This window comes from Chroicocephalus ridibundus, chromosome 20 (assembly GCF_963924245.1).
Source record: "Chroicocephalus ridibundus chromosome 20, bChrRid1.1, whole genome shotgun sequence".
Classification (NCBI taxonomy): domain Eukaryota; kingdom Metazoa; phylum Chordata; class Aves; order Charadriiformes; family Laridae; genus Chroicocephalus; species Chroicocephalus ridibundus.
In genome coordinates, this window is record NC_086303.1 from 4,297,394 (window position 1) to 4,313,039 (window position 15,646).

The 15,646-nt window shown below is 58.3% G+C and overlaps 1 protein-coding gene across 1 annotated transcript; it reads left to right on the top strand.

The window, feature by feature from the left end:
• Positions 1 to 3,078: 3,078 nt before the first annotated feature.
• Positions 3,079 to 14,962, top strand: PRELP (proline and arginine rich end leucine rich repeat protein). The gene is made up of 3 exons (XM_063356716.1): positions 3,079 to 3,351; positions 9,910 to 10,861; positions 12,664 to 14,962. Exons 2-3 carry the CDS (start codon positions 9,925 to 9,927, stop codon positions 12,840 to 12,842), a joined length of 1,116 nt encoding a protein of 371 aa, XP_063212786.1. The 5' UTR covers positions 3,079 to 3,351; positions 9,910 to 9,924; the 3' UTR covers positions 12,843 to 14,962.
• Positions 14,963 to 15,646: the final 684 nt, after the last annotated feature.

The window sequence follows — 15,646 nt, forward strand, 5'->3', positions numbered from 1 at the left end:
GATGTGACGTTTTGCATCGAGCACACGCTGCTCTGACCAAGCGGCCGCAGGGGCACCTCAGGTTTCCTGAAATTAAATTTTTTAGCTCTCCAAAGGGAGTTTTAAGATCTGGCCGTCAGAAAGAACCGCTGCGCCATAAATCATGTGTGTTTGTACAGCACCGAGCACAGCGGAGGCTCGGCTTGGGACGGGGCGGCTGATGCTGGGATAACATAGAGAATAAGCATCTCCCTTTGGCCAAATAAACATTTTAAGCTGCTATTCCTGAGGAGCCCAGGCTGTGGTGTGGGGAAGGCGAGTTTAGGACAGCCCTTTGCTCAGCCGTGTGTGAGAAGCCTCCAGCACTGCTTTGCTCTGCAAAATTCCCCTTCTTCAAACCCCTGGGGCTGGGACCGCCAGCTCTCGGCGTGCTGTGATGTCCCCCGGGGCTGGCCCCTCCGCGTTGTCCCCCGGCCAGGGGGAAATGGAGACGCTGTGGTAGCCTGAGCTGCGAACGGCCGGGGAGGCTGCGCTGATGGAGATCAACATGATGAGGTTCAGGGTGGGACCTTCTGCGGGGGGAAGGGGATGCTTATTTTAACTGATACGAGCCACTCGCACGGATGAGCACCATGATGCGGTGCACGAGGAGTCTGGCCGGCATGGATGAGGGAGGATGAAGAGGATGAGGGATGCAGGTGCTTGCTATTACATTTCCCAGCTGGAGACGAGGGAGCCACTGGCTATAATGGGGTTTTTTTGGCTCGTGTCCCCCCCTTAAAACTTCTGCTGCCTCTTGTCTGTGTTTCCTCATTAGGGGTGGCTGCACAGCTGCCATCGACTCCTTGCTGGGATGGCTGGAGTGACCGGGGCATGGCCGGGTGCCGAAACCTCACTGTGCCTGATGGGCTGGTGGGATGCAGCCGCCGGGCTCGCTGGGGACCACATTCCTCCGTGTTTACCCACTCGACGGCTGTCCCTCGTGTTGCCCTTGCTCGAGACACGCCGTTCTCGCAGCCCTGGCTCTGTCTCCCGGTGCTTTCACGCTCAAACATTTCCTCTCCTACCTCCGCCAGACCAAAGCGGTATTTCTGTTACAAACCTCTGCAGAACAAACGGGCCGTGGCTGGGAAAGGGGATAAACCAAAGGGATGCGGGACCAGGGATGGCTGGGATGCTGCTAGCCCACAGCAGGGGCACTCAAACTGGGATCTCCCCAAGCCAACAAGAGCCTTGAGAGCAGTTTTGCTCCATGGCCACCCTCCATCATCCCCTTCACCTGCAAGAGCGGGGCCAGATTCTGCTCCGGACGTAGAATAAACCGAGTGCGCGGTGCCCAGAGCCACGTCCAAGGCTGCAGCCTGTTGCGTCTTAAAAATTAAAAAGGACGTCTTTGAAGGTGGATTTCCAAACTTGGACGCTGGAAGAAATTCCTGCAGGAAGAAAACTCAACAAACAAAGTCCCTTGGCTGAGAGCAAAATTTATACTCACCCGGTTCGCTGAAGGTTTTCGTGCCTCCCTGCAATGGGAGCTGTGTTAGCAGCTCCGTGGGTCAGGCAAGCGTGGTGGATAAGGTCTAGGGTATGAAACCTTTCCCTGCCTGGCATTGCAGGGTGGCTTTTGTGCAAGCAATTGCCCCATTTGGTGCCTCAGTTTCCCTCTTTCAGTGCCCAGCTGTGTGTCTGTTAGGTAGCAGAAAAAAAACAACCCACAAAACATGTCCCTGTGGATTTGGGGACTTTTGACTAGTTTTTTAAGCAATTGGCATGAATCTCCAAACAGCATATTCCTTCCTTATTGATTCTGATCCTTCTCCAGCTGGCAAACACATGTCTCTGTCTCAACCCTTTGTTTAAGGGATGTGAAATACCAATGTGGTTGTTCTTCGTTCCTTTTCCTGGCTTGCACTCGAGCTACCTGCTGGTTTTTAGGCATCCGATGCCCCAGCTCGCTGCAGGACGAGGGCTGTGCCCTCGGACCATCCCGCTCCCGGCAGTCAGTGAGCAGCAATCACCAGCAATACTCTGGTTTTGGGGTAAGGGGAAGGGGCCTGCGTCGGGCATGAATGTATTTAAGGGTTGCAGGGAGCCCAGGTCAAAATGGGGAAGTCCAGTGGGTGGGAACTTTTGGGGAGGCTCTGATTTTGGCTGTTTGAACCTGCTGTTGGTAGCCACCGTCACCTGGGTGTGGAGGTGCAGGATTGTACCCTCCTGGGATGGCTGCCAGCCTCCGGTAGGGTTTGGAATGGGTTTTCAATAAGCCAAAGCAGCTCAGGTTTCCTGGCCCCCTGCTGCAGATCGGCTTGGTTGGAGAGAGAACTGCTCGCGGGGAGGGAGAGGACCCCCTGCCCCCCGAATCCCACATCCCAGAGATGCCTGGGACAGGGATGTCCGTAGGAGGGAGATCCTCATGGCCACTGTGACCCCAGGGACTCCTCGCCCACACCTGGGCTGTGTCTGAGACCTGTGAATATGCAACAGGTCCCAGGCTGCCTCTGAGCTCCTTGGAGCAGAAATGTCCCCCCTGAGCGTCCACGAACGTGGGGTGTCCCAGGGGTCCAAGGGCCGTGTCCCCTCGGTACACAGCAGTTTTCCAGCCCAGGACCTGTCCGAGGCTCCATGCCCATGTCTGCACAGCACCGTCACGGCTCCCTTCCCTTCTCTTTAGTAAGTGCCATCAGGATTTAAATTAAAGCTTATCACCAGCTGGGAGCAAATGAACCCTGCATCATGTTTTGCGGGGTGCCATCTGCCAGGCAGGAGCAGAGACCCCGGCACGGGGCTGGCTCCCTTCAGCAGGGACGGGGGACAGCTGGAAGTCACCCTGTGCAGGTGGGGGACCTGGGTGGGACAGTCCTGGGGACAGGCTGGCGGGTGACACCCGCCGAGCCCCCGTGCTCTGCACCTCCGTTGAGACTCAGCCATCTCGCTGCAAAGCGCCGTCCCAGACACGCGCTCCGGGAAAACAGGGGCCGTGGCAAGGGAAGGGCTTATTTAAATTATTAATTAGCCTTGTTTTTAAACACGGGCTCCGAGCAGCCTCCGCAGCAGAAGGAATTGTGATTAAACGCCAGCCCTCCGGCAGGCAGGCCATGTGTGCGCGGCGGAGCCCGCAGCGCTTGGCTGCCAGATAAAGACGTTATTGTTGTCATCGTGCCTCCGTCCCAGCCCTCCGCCTCCCGCGCTCCCACCCACCCTGGGCCAGCGGCTCCCGGGAACAAAACCCCCGCGCTCGGCCGAGGCTCGCTCGTGGAGAAACCGAGAGGAGGAGGAGGAGGTGGTGGAGGAGGAGGAGGAGGAGGAGGGAGACAGCCAGAGAGAAACTTGTCTTGGGGATTAATAAGAGGCAGGAGGAGGGAGAGGTGCACACAGGTAAGCTGTGGGCAGGTGCTTCCCCCCAGGCTCTTCTCGCCTTGCCTGACCCTCCAACCCAGGGCGCTGAACTGGTCCACGATGCTCCTGCCCTCTCCAGCCTCTCTGACATGCAAAGCAGCATCTGCTCTTCCTTCCTCTTCCCCCCCCCACCCCGCCTCTCCTCTTGGTTTTTCTGTTCTTCAGCAGCTGGAGTCTTTGTTCCTTTCTTTTCCTCTTGTTGCAAGAGTTTTTCTCGGCACGGGGCAGGGTGGGCTGGAGTGGGGGGGGACGCTGCAAACTCAGAGGAAAGTCCCGTCTGTGATAGCGTTGCAGCTGCTGCCAGGCGCTTTCTGTGGGGGAGAGTGAGGACCCCCTTGTGTCCGTCCCCCCCCTCCCCGATCTGTGCTCTCACACGCTCACAACCCCACGCATGCTTGGCTCTGGCTCTACAGCCAGGGAGGCAGAGCTGGGGGTCCTGGGGGGGCTGCACATCCCAAGCCATGCCCAGGCTAGTCCCTTGCCTTGGAAAGCAGCAGGGAAATTGTGCAAGGAGCGGGGGAGGCTGAGGGGGGAGCCGACACCTCCGGAGCCAGGACTGCTACCCGGGAGCCTCCGGTAGCATCGGGTCACCGTGACTTCCCCGCGCGGAGCACAGGCTCCCAGTTTGCAGCTGGATCCGTAGAAGGGCTGGGGAAAGGGCTGGGGGGAGGCTGCTCCCGTGGGATGGGGGCTGTGCGCAGCCCCTCGCCCCCATGCCAGAGCAGGTACCGGGATTTTCCCTGCCCTGCGGAGGGGACCAGCATCGCGCTGCTTTGAGAGCGAGGTGGGAGAGAGCAGCCAAACAGCACCTCGGTGCTTCAGGGGCACTTTTCAGCAAGCTGCTTTTCTGCCCAAAACGTAGGTGGTAAAACCCTTCTCGCCTGCCTGGACCGTATAGACCATTCCCAGAACGTGTGACGCCACTTTTGCTGCCTCGATCGCGGAGATTTGAGCCCGTTCTGCTGCAGGCAGGCGGAGAGGTACAGCCCCCTCCCCACACCCCGCCATGGGGAGAGCTGCCGTGGGGGTCCCGGCTCTTTGTCTCCGCTCCGGCAGCGGCAGGAGACGATGGGAGGAAGCACCAGGGCAGCGATTTTCGCTGAAGTCCTGGGGAAAGGGTTTTGTCGCATGGAAGCGACTCATCCAAACCTGCCCTTCCCCGCTTGTTTGAGAGTTTTAGGAAAAAGCAGCTAGAGGGTAGAAAGTGGGAAATGATCCCCTTGGCAGCTGAACGCAAAGCATGTTGCATGTGAGGGCTTGGAAACTTTCCTGGGAGCCTGTGACCGTGGGCCTGCCTTATGTGGTGCTCGGCTGAGGGCATCCCGTGAGCTGCTCCCTTTCCTCGGCCAGCCCGGGACAGGCAGCGCCGAGCCGAGCCAGAAACGCCGGGTGTTGGGTGTCCCTGCTCCCCCGGAGAAGGGGGGGGATGAGGGGCTGAGTGTTTTCACCTGGGAAGAGATAAAAGTGCAGCTGTGGGAGGTTTCCTCTGCCCTGGGGAAGTGGCTGGAGGGGAAGGATGAGGCAGCGGCAGCTGATAAGGCGTCAGAGCGGTTTCCCAGCCTCGGAGGAAGCAGAGGTGGGGGGACCAGGGCGAGGAATCCACTTGGAGGGGAGCAGGGTGTGCGTGGGGTGCAGGCTCGGGGGCCAGGCTGTGGTCGCTTTGGCAACATTTTCTCCCATGGTTTTCTTTTGTCTGTGTCCAGCCAGTTCCACTGTGTGTGGCAGAGGGATCTGCGGGCGGGCTGTGCCGGGAGCAGCCCCGGGAAGGGTCGGGACATGCAGCAAGGAAGGAGGAGGAGGAGGAGGGAGGAATTGCTGACATGGAGAAGGCAGCAGAAAGGTGTTCTCTGCCAGGGCTGTCTTCCCACGGGCCCTGCTGCGGGAGGAGGTTGCTGGAGGGAGCAGAGAACACAATGAGCCTTTCGCAACGAGTCTGGTGACTGTGGTACAGTGAGGAAACGCTCCTGGCACGCAGAGGGATGCGCGGGAGCCGTGCGTTGCCGTCCCCGTGTCTTGCAGCCCTAGGGCTGAGCCCAAAAATGTTGCTCGAGAGCCCGGGAGCATGTCCGAGCTGCTCTCTGGCAGGGTCTCCTGAGCCACCCACCCCCTGGGTGGACACAGCTCTGTCCCTGCAGGAAGAGCCGCGGCGGGAGGCTGAGCCCCTGCGGCTGCCCACGGCTCCGTTTCTCCCTGGGAAAGCGCCGGGAAAGGGCGAGAAGAGCAGGTCGTTGCATCAGGGCTGTGCTCCCCAGGGGATCCTGGGGATGCCTGGGTGACAGCGTGTCTGCCCTCCCCTCGGAGGACAGGCTTGCGCTGTGTTTAGCCCTCTTCCACCATTCCCAGCTCTCCAGCGCCGCTGGATAAAGAGCTCCCTGTTTTGGTTACAGCTGATCGGACCCAGACTCTCGCAGAGACACGAACCAGCTGTTGGACGCGGAGGGAAGCCGATGAGGGAGCTTTGCTGGCTCCTTTGGGTTATTTTTAGCTTGCCCTCCCTGTTCTGCTCCAACACGCAGGTTCCCAGGCTGGGTGGGAGCATTTTTCCAGCCTGGGGGCTGCAGGGATGATGGGAATTGTGGGTCCCAGCAGGAAAGGCGTGAAGGGAGCTAGCAGGGTTACGGGCAACAGGCTGGAAAGGACCCCTGGTCCAGCCGTCTAGTCTTTCCCCCCTCCTCCCAAAGTTAAAAGCTCCCTTTATCCCTCCCAGGCCCTCTGGAGGAGCAGGGGTCCCCGATGGATCGGTGATAGCTACCCGGAGCCAGCTGCTGCTCTCTGCATGTCTAACTGCTGCGAGGGGAGGCGTGGAGGGCAGGAGGCACCCCAAGGGAGAAGGCTGGGACTTCTGCCCGTGACAAATCCCCCCGTGACCTTTACATAGCTCGCTCTTGCCCCGGAGGTTGCGATTTTTGCCTGCCCTTGGCACCAGTGGCGGGGCTGGCAGCGAGCAGCGCTTGGGAGCTGTGGGCGAGCGAGACGCAGAGTAGATAAACTATGTGGAAATCAAACACCAGTGGCATTTGGGGCTGGAATTTCCAGCTGTTGTGCCGAATTTTTGTCAACTGTAACGGGATGACCGAGGGAGCAGCTGCCTCTTTCTGGGAAAAACCTTGGGCTGGCATCTGTTGGGTGCCTTGGTCTTGCCCCCAGGCCAAGCTGCTCAGCCCAGGAGGTGTCAGAACCATTTTTGTCCGTGATCGAGCCTTTTCTCCACACCAGGCAGTTGGTTTCCTGAATGCATTCGTTGCTTCATGATTTAACTTTATTCCAGTTGCATGGATTCTTTGTGGGTACCCGGGATCCGAGCTGTCCCGTCCGTCGGGGAGTGGTGGGAAAGGTCGAGTGGAGCGTTTGCGGAGCAGGCTCTGGCCGCGGATTCAGCAGCCGGGGCTCATGGAGAATGAGGGTGTGGGGTTTTGAAATCTGCCTTCTTGCGTTCACGCCAGTAAATTCAACTGCATGAAACTGGATGGAGAACAGACTGCCGACTGTGTCGGGTCCAGGCAGAGCTGGCTTTGAACCTTCCAGCGTGTTGGAGGCAATCGTAAAGCGTGCGGTGGCCTCAGGGTTGTTGCATCCCCCTTATTCTGGACGCAGGGCTGTTGGGGGAACCGCTGGCTGTGAGCTGGTTTCCTGCAGATTGTTTGGAAGTGGGTCCTGCTTTCCCCGAGCAGGCTGGAGAGCTGCAGGGAGAGGCTGGGGGGGACCGGCAGCGAAGAAGGATGGTGGCAACGCCACCAGCCCGGCTGCGATGGGCAGAGGGGCTGTGACAGTCCCCACGGGGATGTGGCAGCGGGTTGCAGGCGGTACAGCGGATAAAAGGGGCTGCATCTGCCTCCTGACACTTTCCTTCTGTGCTGACAAATGCCACATGATGCTGCCGCCCTCCAGCCTGAATTTCTGCCTTGCTGACTATTTCTGCTATATGCCGAGTCCCTAAACATCTGCAGCGTCGAAGCCTCTTGCGGAGGGGACGGCGCAATGTGTTCCTGGAAGGGCCGAGAGCTCGGCCAGCTCCTGAGACCAACAGGGTGGCAGCTCTGCCGTGGTCTCCACCCTCCCTGTGACATTGCCCAGGGCGGCTGCTGGGTGGCCCGAGCTGAGCATCGCCCTTCAAGCGGAGGGAGCCAAACGCCCGGATCGCAGCATGTACTGGCTGGAATATCATGTCTCAGCTGCCTCCTCCCCTCTACAACGGGCCAAAAACAGACTTCAGCCCCTGCTGCTCCCCCGGGCATTGTGGGTGTTAAAATCCAGGTCTGAGTTTTTGGAGCGGAGGCAAAAATCCCGTGGAAAGGTCTGGGACAAGGTGGGGGGAGGAGAGCCACGTGCAAGGAGGGATGTGGCTGGGAAAGTGGGAAAGGAGCGGGGTGCTGCAGGGCCAGGGAAGGGACTGCACGTAGAGCAGCTCCCTGTCACGAATTTGTCCGTCCTCTGCAGCCTGCCGTTGAATCTGAGCTCTTGCAGCACAGAAGCACGCACGTACATCCCCAAAGGGGACTTGCTGCAGCACTGCTGAGCTGAATATCTGGCAGCATTCGGGCCCCATTGCTCTTCCCCCCCTGTTCCTCCCTTCCCCCCAGCAAGATGCCAGAGCTCTGATTGAAAACAGCAAGCATGTGAGGCTTGTAGGGTTAAACAGAGCCAGATGGGAGCAGAGCGAGACAAAAAGGAAAGTAAGAGGCTGGGCCTGGAGAGGGGGGGCTGAGAACAGGATCTTTTCTTGCAGAAAGTCAATTACTCGGAGCCCCAGGAATGCGTGGCATCGCTTCAAAGGGAGCCGGGCTGGCGAGGCGCTGGGAGCAGTGGCCCATTCAGGGGCTCGAAAGGCATCCCTGGGTGGGATGCGGACTGGGAGCAGTGGCCCATCCAGGGGCCCTGAAGGCATCCCTGGGTGGGATGCGGACCCGGTGGGAAGCTGTAACCAAAAAGGGGGTCGGTGTGGCAGGGGCTACCCCAGCAGTGTTGTTCCTTGCTGCTTGCTGGTCTCATGAGGGCTGGGGACATTTCCCTGCTGCTGCCCGAAGGCAAAGGCAATGTGCCCGGCACAGCCCTGCCTGTTTGGAGCTCCCACTGGGCATCTGAGGGGGGCTGGCTGTGCCCACATTGCCAGTGACCCCCCAGGCACGACAGCAGCTCTGTGCACCAGCAAGAAGCCAGCTCAGCTCCGTCGTGTTGCATGGGAGAGAGCAATGAGCCCAGAGAGCCTGATTTCTCTCCAGCATCACCAACGCTCCCATCCCGGCTGCACGGGCTCCCACGGCAGATGCTGCCTTTCCCCAGGAGATCCACCTTCCTCTGAGTCTCTTCATCTTCCTTCCCAGCGTTCTCCCAGTCTCATTTCACTTGATTCTCTTTCCCACCCTGCCTCTGCCGAGCTCCTCCATCTGCCTCGCCGTGCATCCAGCTCAGCTCTGTTCCCGCTGGGGTGACAAATGCCGCTGGGAAAAGCCTGGCAAACAACCCGAGGTATCTGCTGCCTGCCCAGGAAGCCCACAGCCTGGTCTGCTCCAGCTGGCCCCGGGGAGTGTCGGAGCATCCAAAGCACCCTCTGCAAGGGGCTTTCTGGGGAGCTCGTCTGCAGCAAGCTGGATCCCTCCATCCTCCAAGGCATCAGCTGGAGAGCCACCAGCAATAGGCTTGCAGGGACCATTCCTGCTGTTCCAGAGAGCAGGCAGAGAGGGCAGAGATGGGACAGGCAGCCTCCATGGGTTTGATAACGACCCAGGGAAGAGGCCGAGGTGGTATGTGTAAGGTGTTGGGCTGGCGTACAGGAGAAAACTGGCTAGTGGCCAGCAGAAACCTCACCAGATCCCTCCAGATCTCCCACTTCTACTGGGACTCTCCCCAAATAACCAGTCGAGCCCAGCACCCCCCAGTGGGACTGGAGGCGATGGATTGGTTATTTGGGCAGCACAGGGAGCTGTATAGCCAAACGCCTTCGGTATTGCCCATGCGTAATCTTGCAAATGGCCTTTTTATCACGCAGCCTTGAAAATGGGCTGTCCTGCGTTAAAGCCTTGTCCCTGAAGCACAGGACCATCCATCTTTTCTGCCCCGCTAACTGCTGCTGGCCTCCTGATACCGTTGCTCAGACAATTTGCTCCCGAATCATTGATTTTTTTTGGCTCAAGTGCAAAATTAAGCCTAATCCATCAAGGCTTCTGAAGGGGCAATCCGTCCTCTGGGGACAGGCCACGGGGATATTGGGGTACCCGGGGCGGGGGGGAGGCAGGCTCTGTCAGGCAGTGCTGGGGGTGGTGTGCGAAAAAACCCCAAGCCAAATTAAAAAAAAACAAACCACAACACAATCTCCCTCATGGCATAAAGCTGAGCCAGAGAGAGGGGATCTCAGTGACTCATGCTCTAGAGGGGGGTTGGATTTAAAGATAACTTCCAAGGGGAAGGAGAGAAAATAGCAGGTTACTGATAGGGATGTGGGGTAAATTCCTGCCTGTCAGAGACTGCGGTGATGGGGGAGATGATATGGTACCTAAATCAGGCGCTTCCCAACGATTCTCTCCTCCTTGCTTCCCTCAGGGAAACATCTGGACCATGAAGGTGGCCTTCAGATTGCTTTTCCCACTTGTTCTTGTGCTGATCTCGGAGGTGAGCGGGCAGCGGAGGAAACCTCCTCGGAAACCCACCCGCCCGCCTCCCGAGTTCATCGAGCCCGTCGAGCCCACGGAGCTGCCCCCACCCCTGCCGCCGGGCCCCCCTTCCATCTTCCCCGACTGTCCCCGAGAATGCTACTGCCCCCCAGACTTCCCCTCCGCCCTCTACTGTGACAGCCGCAACCTGCGGAAGGTCCCCATCATCCCGTCCCGCATCCACTACCTCTACCTCCAGAACAACTTCATCGACGACCTCCCGGAGGAGTCCTTCAGGAATGCCACGGGGCTGAAATGGGTCAACCTAGACAACAATCGCATCCGGAAGGTGGACAGGAGGGTCCTGGAGAAGCTGGAAAACCTCATCTTCCTCTACATGGAGAAGAACCAGCTCAAGGAAGTGCCTGCCTTCCTGCCACCCAACCTGGAGCAGCTGCGTCTGAGCAGGAACCAGATCTCCAAGATCCCTGCTGGGGTCTTCAACAAGCTGGAAAACCTGGTGCTCTTGGACCTGCACCACAACAAGCTAAGCGATGGGGTCTTCAATAAAAACACCTTCAAGGGACTCAAGAACCTCATGCAACTCAACCTCGCCCACAACATCCTGAGGAAAATGCCCCCCGGGGTGCCCAGTGCCATCCACCAGCTCTTTCTGGACAGGAACAACATTGAAGACATCCCCAGTGACTACTTCAAGGAGTTCCCCAACCTGGCGTTCATCCGGCTCAACTACAACCAGATCTCTGACAAGGGGCTGCCCAAGAACTCCTTCAACCTCACCAACTTGCTGGTGTTGCACCTGGCCCACAACAAGCTCACCAACGTCCCTTTCATCAGCCCCAAGCTGGAGCACCTCTACCTGAATAACAACTCCATCGAAAGTGAGTTGCGCTGCGAGGTCTGGGGTTGGGGATGGCAAGCGTTTCATTGAAAAAGGGCATTTTTCACCCAGCGGGATGTGAGCTCTTCAAAGGGGGATGCGGTGGTGAGAGGAGCTGGGGGCTCTTTGTAGGTGAACAAGTCCCTGCGGGGGATGGATTTGCATGAGGGGAAGAATGGCCCGAGGATAAGGGTGGCAGCTGAGGGCCAGGGCTAAATTCCCCCTGGCGCTGCAGGGATTTTCTTGTTCGTTGTCATGGGCAGCTCTTCTTTGGGGCCACCTGCCATCTAAATAGTTACTTCCCCAGCAGGGCTCAGAAATAGGGATATTTAAAAAGGAGAGTCTGCGCACATATTTTAAGAACAGATGCCAAATCCGCAGTCAAGATGGTTAGAAATAACCCAGCTTAGCTCTCGAGCTGAGCCTCGCAGGGGAAGGAACAGGGAGAACAAGGCTGTGATGGAGGTTGCCTTGGCAAACCAACCGGGGCAGTTTCACACCGTTCCAGGCAAAGCACCGCAATGTCATGGGAGAGGTGCTGGGCCGTGAAATGTGTAAACGTAGCTAGCACATTCAAGAAGAAGACAGAGACCCATTCCTGGACACCCCAGATGTTTCTGCTATTAGAGGTCCAGCAACCTGCTCCCCTTGCTACCTGCACGGGAGCAAGAAGGCAGCGCTCCTGCCGGAGACCCTCCATGCGCACCGGGAAAAGTGCGCTGGGCTCTCCTATTTCTGGTTGCGGTGGGGCGTATGGGGGCTGCAGGACCCACCCAGGGCATTACTCACCTGTAAAGCAGCCGCCGGGCAGGACGCTGGTCCCCACAAGTGGTGGAACACAAGGACTTCCACGCTGCAGTGTTGATTGTGCAGTGGTGGTGTGTGGCTTTATACGCAAAAGCGATCTGCTGCCGAAGAGGGGCTGTAAAATCACAGCGCAGCTTTAGTGTAAAATCTGAACGGGAGCCAGGAAGGGACGAGCAAGAAAGATGCTCTTTGCAGGCAATTGCTAATAGCGTTGTGGGACACAGTGCCAGGGACGGGGACAAAACCCTCACAAAGCCACATCCCTTCTCTCAGGAGGTCACCAGAGCTGGTTCCCCGGGGAACAATGATGCAGTGATGAATGTCTGGTTCAAATGCCGGTTAATCTACATTTTATTTAAACAACACCAAAGTGGAGCCAAGGGGGACCTTGGGGTGGAGGTGGTGACTGCTGCTGGCTTCATGTACACTGGTACCCGGGTCCTGCCAGGGCTTTCCATGGAGAGAGGACACCTGGCTCTGCACGTCACGTCCCAGCTTGTCTGTCTTATAAGGTTTCAGTCCCTGGAGTTGGGTCCTGAGCCCTGGGCCCTGAGAATCCCTGGGTTTGTTTTCCGTAACTCAGGCCCTGGGGTGGGGGGAAACACGTGGAAATCCAGAAGCGAGCAATGAGCCGGTTATTGACGTTATCTTCAGCGTAACGGTGCCAGAGCATGTTTCCTTGATGTTTTTTTTCTGAAGGCTTAGGGCTGGCTCGGCAGGTTTCATGTTTGAAATAATCCCTCTTCTCTCTCAAATGACACTGCATCCCTCACTGCGTTTTGGCTGAACGTGACCTACTTCACTTCTGAACAAAAGCAAGATTTTCCTCTCGCTGGGGCTGTGCCGTCTCCTGGGAGAGGCTGGGGATTCTCCCCCTTGGTGGCAAAGCTATCACGTTTTGGGGTTCAACAGGCAGGCAGGGAGGGGGTCTCTAGCATCCCTCTTTGCCTTCCCTTTCCTCTAACCTGCATCTCGCTTTTCCTCTCCTCCCTGCAGAAATCAACGGGACGCAGATCTGCCCCACCTCGCTGATGTCCATCCAGGACTTCTCCCCCTCCGACCTGGACAGCGTGCCCCGGCTCCGGTACCTGCGGCTGGACGGGAACCTCCTGAAACCCCCCATCCCCTTGGACCTCATGATGTGCTTCCGCCTCCTGCAGTCCGTGGTTTTCTAACCCTGCCTGGCAACGCGCCTCTCCCAGGACTTGGCTTTGCACAGAGACTCGACCCCCGTTCAGTGTTTGACGCGTGGGACCCTCTTTGCCTCCCTCTCCCCCCTCCTCACACCCCGCCTTCATCCCTCTTGCCTTTCCCCCTTTCCCCCGCTGCGGTCGCCGTGGACATGCGTGGCATGGGCATCCTTGGGGACCACTCTCTGCAGGACAGCACCGCGTCGCAGCAGCCATCCAGGTCGCAGCATCAGCCCAGGGTGGCTGCCACGCTCACCCCTGTTCCCTGCCTGTGGGCTCTGCCTTCTCTGCCCTCACCCAGGCCAGCCCTGGAGCCGGCTCCATCTCTCCCCTTCCACCCGGCAGAGTTTTGGGAGGTTGGATTTGGTCCAAGCCAAAGGCATCTCCGGATGGAGCTGATGAGGGAGCCCAAGGGGCCACCTCGCTGCGGGACTCGGGTCGTATCGTTGCCCTGGGAGAGTCCACGGTGTCCCTGGGGACAAATGCCCTGTGATGGAGGTGGAGCGGGGATGCCCCGGGCTGGGGCTGGGGGTGCTGCCGGCCGGGGGAGCGGGATCCGTGCGGGCGGAGGGTGGCCGGCAGGACCGGCAACGACACCTCGTGGCCAGAGCCACGTCCCGGGGCCCCGGGCGAGGGACACGCTCCTCCCGCCTGGGCCCTCCCGGGGGGCTTCGGCCTTGGCTCCGCATTGCTCTGGAGGCCGAGGGGCTCGTTCCTTCGCGGGGGTGTGAATTTGGCAGGAGGGGGCGGGGAGGGGGTCCGGCCCCTGCAGCTGGAGCTGGGCTCTCCTGCGCCCTGGGTGGGTTGCACCTTCCCCGCGGCAAGACACTGCGCACCCTCCTTTGCGAGACCAGCCCCCTCCCCAGCTCTCACACCTCGCACCCTCCTTTGCAAGACCAGCCCCCTCCCCAGCTCTCACCCCTGCCAGGTTTCCCCCCCTCCCCAGCTCCCCGCGGCAGCATCGGTCCAGGGTGCCGCATCCTGCATCCTCCCGCCGCCCCGTGCTGCGGAGATGCGGGGCTCAGCGCATCGGCCGCACTCTGCTGCTTCCAGCTAAACCCTGCCCTCCCCCACGCAGGACCAAAAGCCTGTGGGACCCCGATGCCACCGACCGGCCCTGGGCATAAGACACCCCCCGGGGGCAGAGCAGAGCCAGCTGCTTTGTAGCAATGCCAGCAGGACGCTCACTCTCATACTTAGGTACCAGGGGCCAGATGCTGACGTGGGTGTAAACCCAGGGCTGGGTTGACCCGTGAAATCTCCACTCTGCTCTCACAGTCCCTCTTGCCCTCCTGCCTTGACTCCCGTCTCCTGGAAGTTTTATTCTCTGTTCCTTTCTTGAACCAAACACACATGACTGGTTTTGCGTTTGGTTTTGTTGTTTTTGGTTTTTTTTAGAAAAAAGGAAAGAAAAGGAGAGAATTAGTCTTTTTGGAAAAGCTGTTTTTTATTCCCCCTTCTCCCTGTTTTCACATGTATCGCTTCCCTCTTTGATAGCTGTACCTGCATATATAGGGTGTCCGGGTTTAGGCGGGGTTATACTCTTTTATTCTTCCTGATTCTCAGGATTTAGATTTAAGGTTGAGCATTAGAGGAAAAAAAAATAAAAAAAATAAAAATTCAACTGAAGTAAGCATTAAAGCAATAAACCAAAGAAACCATCCATTACCTCCTTTGCCTTCAGCCACCAAAACTGAACCTTCTCCAAGACGGGCATGGACGGGCACCATGTCCTGCTCCCTGGGAATGGGACAGGGATGCTCCCCACAGCCTGGGGACACCCCTGCGAGCTGGGTGTTCCCTGCTTCCCAGCGCTAGAAGGTTCATTAAACCCCTGTGCTGATTCCGGCGTGTTTTCTCATGATACAAGTCTCTTCTCCAAATTGTCCTCCAGTGGGCTTTATTGGGTTCGACAGGTTTCAACATTAAACCCGGAGACCCTATGTATATATTTATATATAATGTGTATATATACTGGTAGACTGTACAGATATATCTAGAGACATATGTAGTTCTCGACTGATTTCAACTTAATGGTATTTTCACTCCTACTCTCCACAGCAGTGAAAATAAAATGATTCACAAGGGACCCAGCGCCGCGGTCGGACCTGCCTCTCTCATCCATCCTCATCTTCCTCGCTGCGTGGGAGCCGCCACCGCTTCATTCAGGACCAGATTTCCTCCGTTGGGACCAACTTTCCCAACAGTGGGAGCTTGGGAGATCCCGGGGGTCCTGGCAGCAGGAGGCTGGCAGGCTTGGGGGTCGTTTGTGGTGTGTTCCCTCTCTCAAATTGACGCTGGGTTGGACCCACAAGCAGCACCAACATCAAAGCAACAGGGTTATAGACCCTGTCTTAACAAGCATCTCTGCTAATTAAGAGAGCCCAACTTTGGCTGCAGCTCCCAGGGTCGTGGCTGCAGCTGATGGGCATTATCATCCCTGCAAAGGGGCTGGGAGAAGCCGATGGCTGCGTGTGCCACGTGTCGGGGCAGGTTGTGTGAACTCGGGCTCAGCTGTCCCCGCGTCACCTTGGTGCTCCCAGAGAAACCGGACAAAGGTCCCCAGGGTGAGTTTGCCCCGGGGGGCAGCATTGAGGGGCTCCAGGGCGTGCGTGGGGGCAGCCAGGGTGGGAAGCATCTCTCCCAGCCCCAGCAATGAGCCTGGATCCATCCCCAGGGCTGCGGTTGTGCGGGGTGCGCGCCTGTTTTTCACACGAGCAGAACGGGTGTAGGCAGCGCCTTGATTCTTCTGCCCATCGCTAGCAGCTTCAAAAAGCTCTCCTCTCGCT

What these genes read in the sequence shown, in the direction of transcription:
- PRELP (XM_063356716.1), top strand. Translation starts at nt 9,925, where the DNA reads ATGAAGGTGGCCTTCAGATTGCTTTTCCCACTTGTTCTTGTGCTGATC. An exon ending in GAATAACAACTCCATCGAAA is followed by an intron (nt 10,862 to 12,663) that starts GTGAGTTGCGCT and finishes TCCTCCCTGCAG; the next exon opens with AAATCAACGGGACGCAGATC.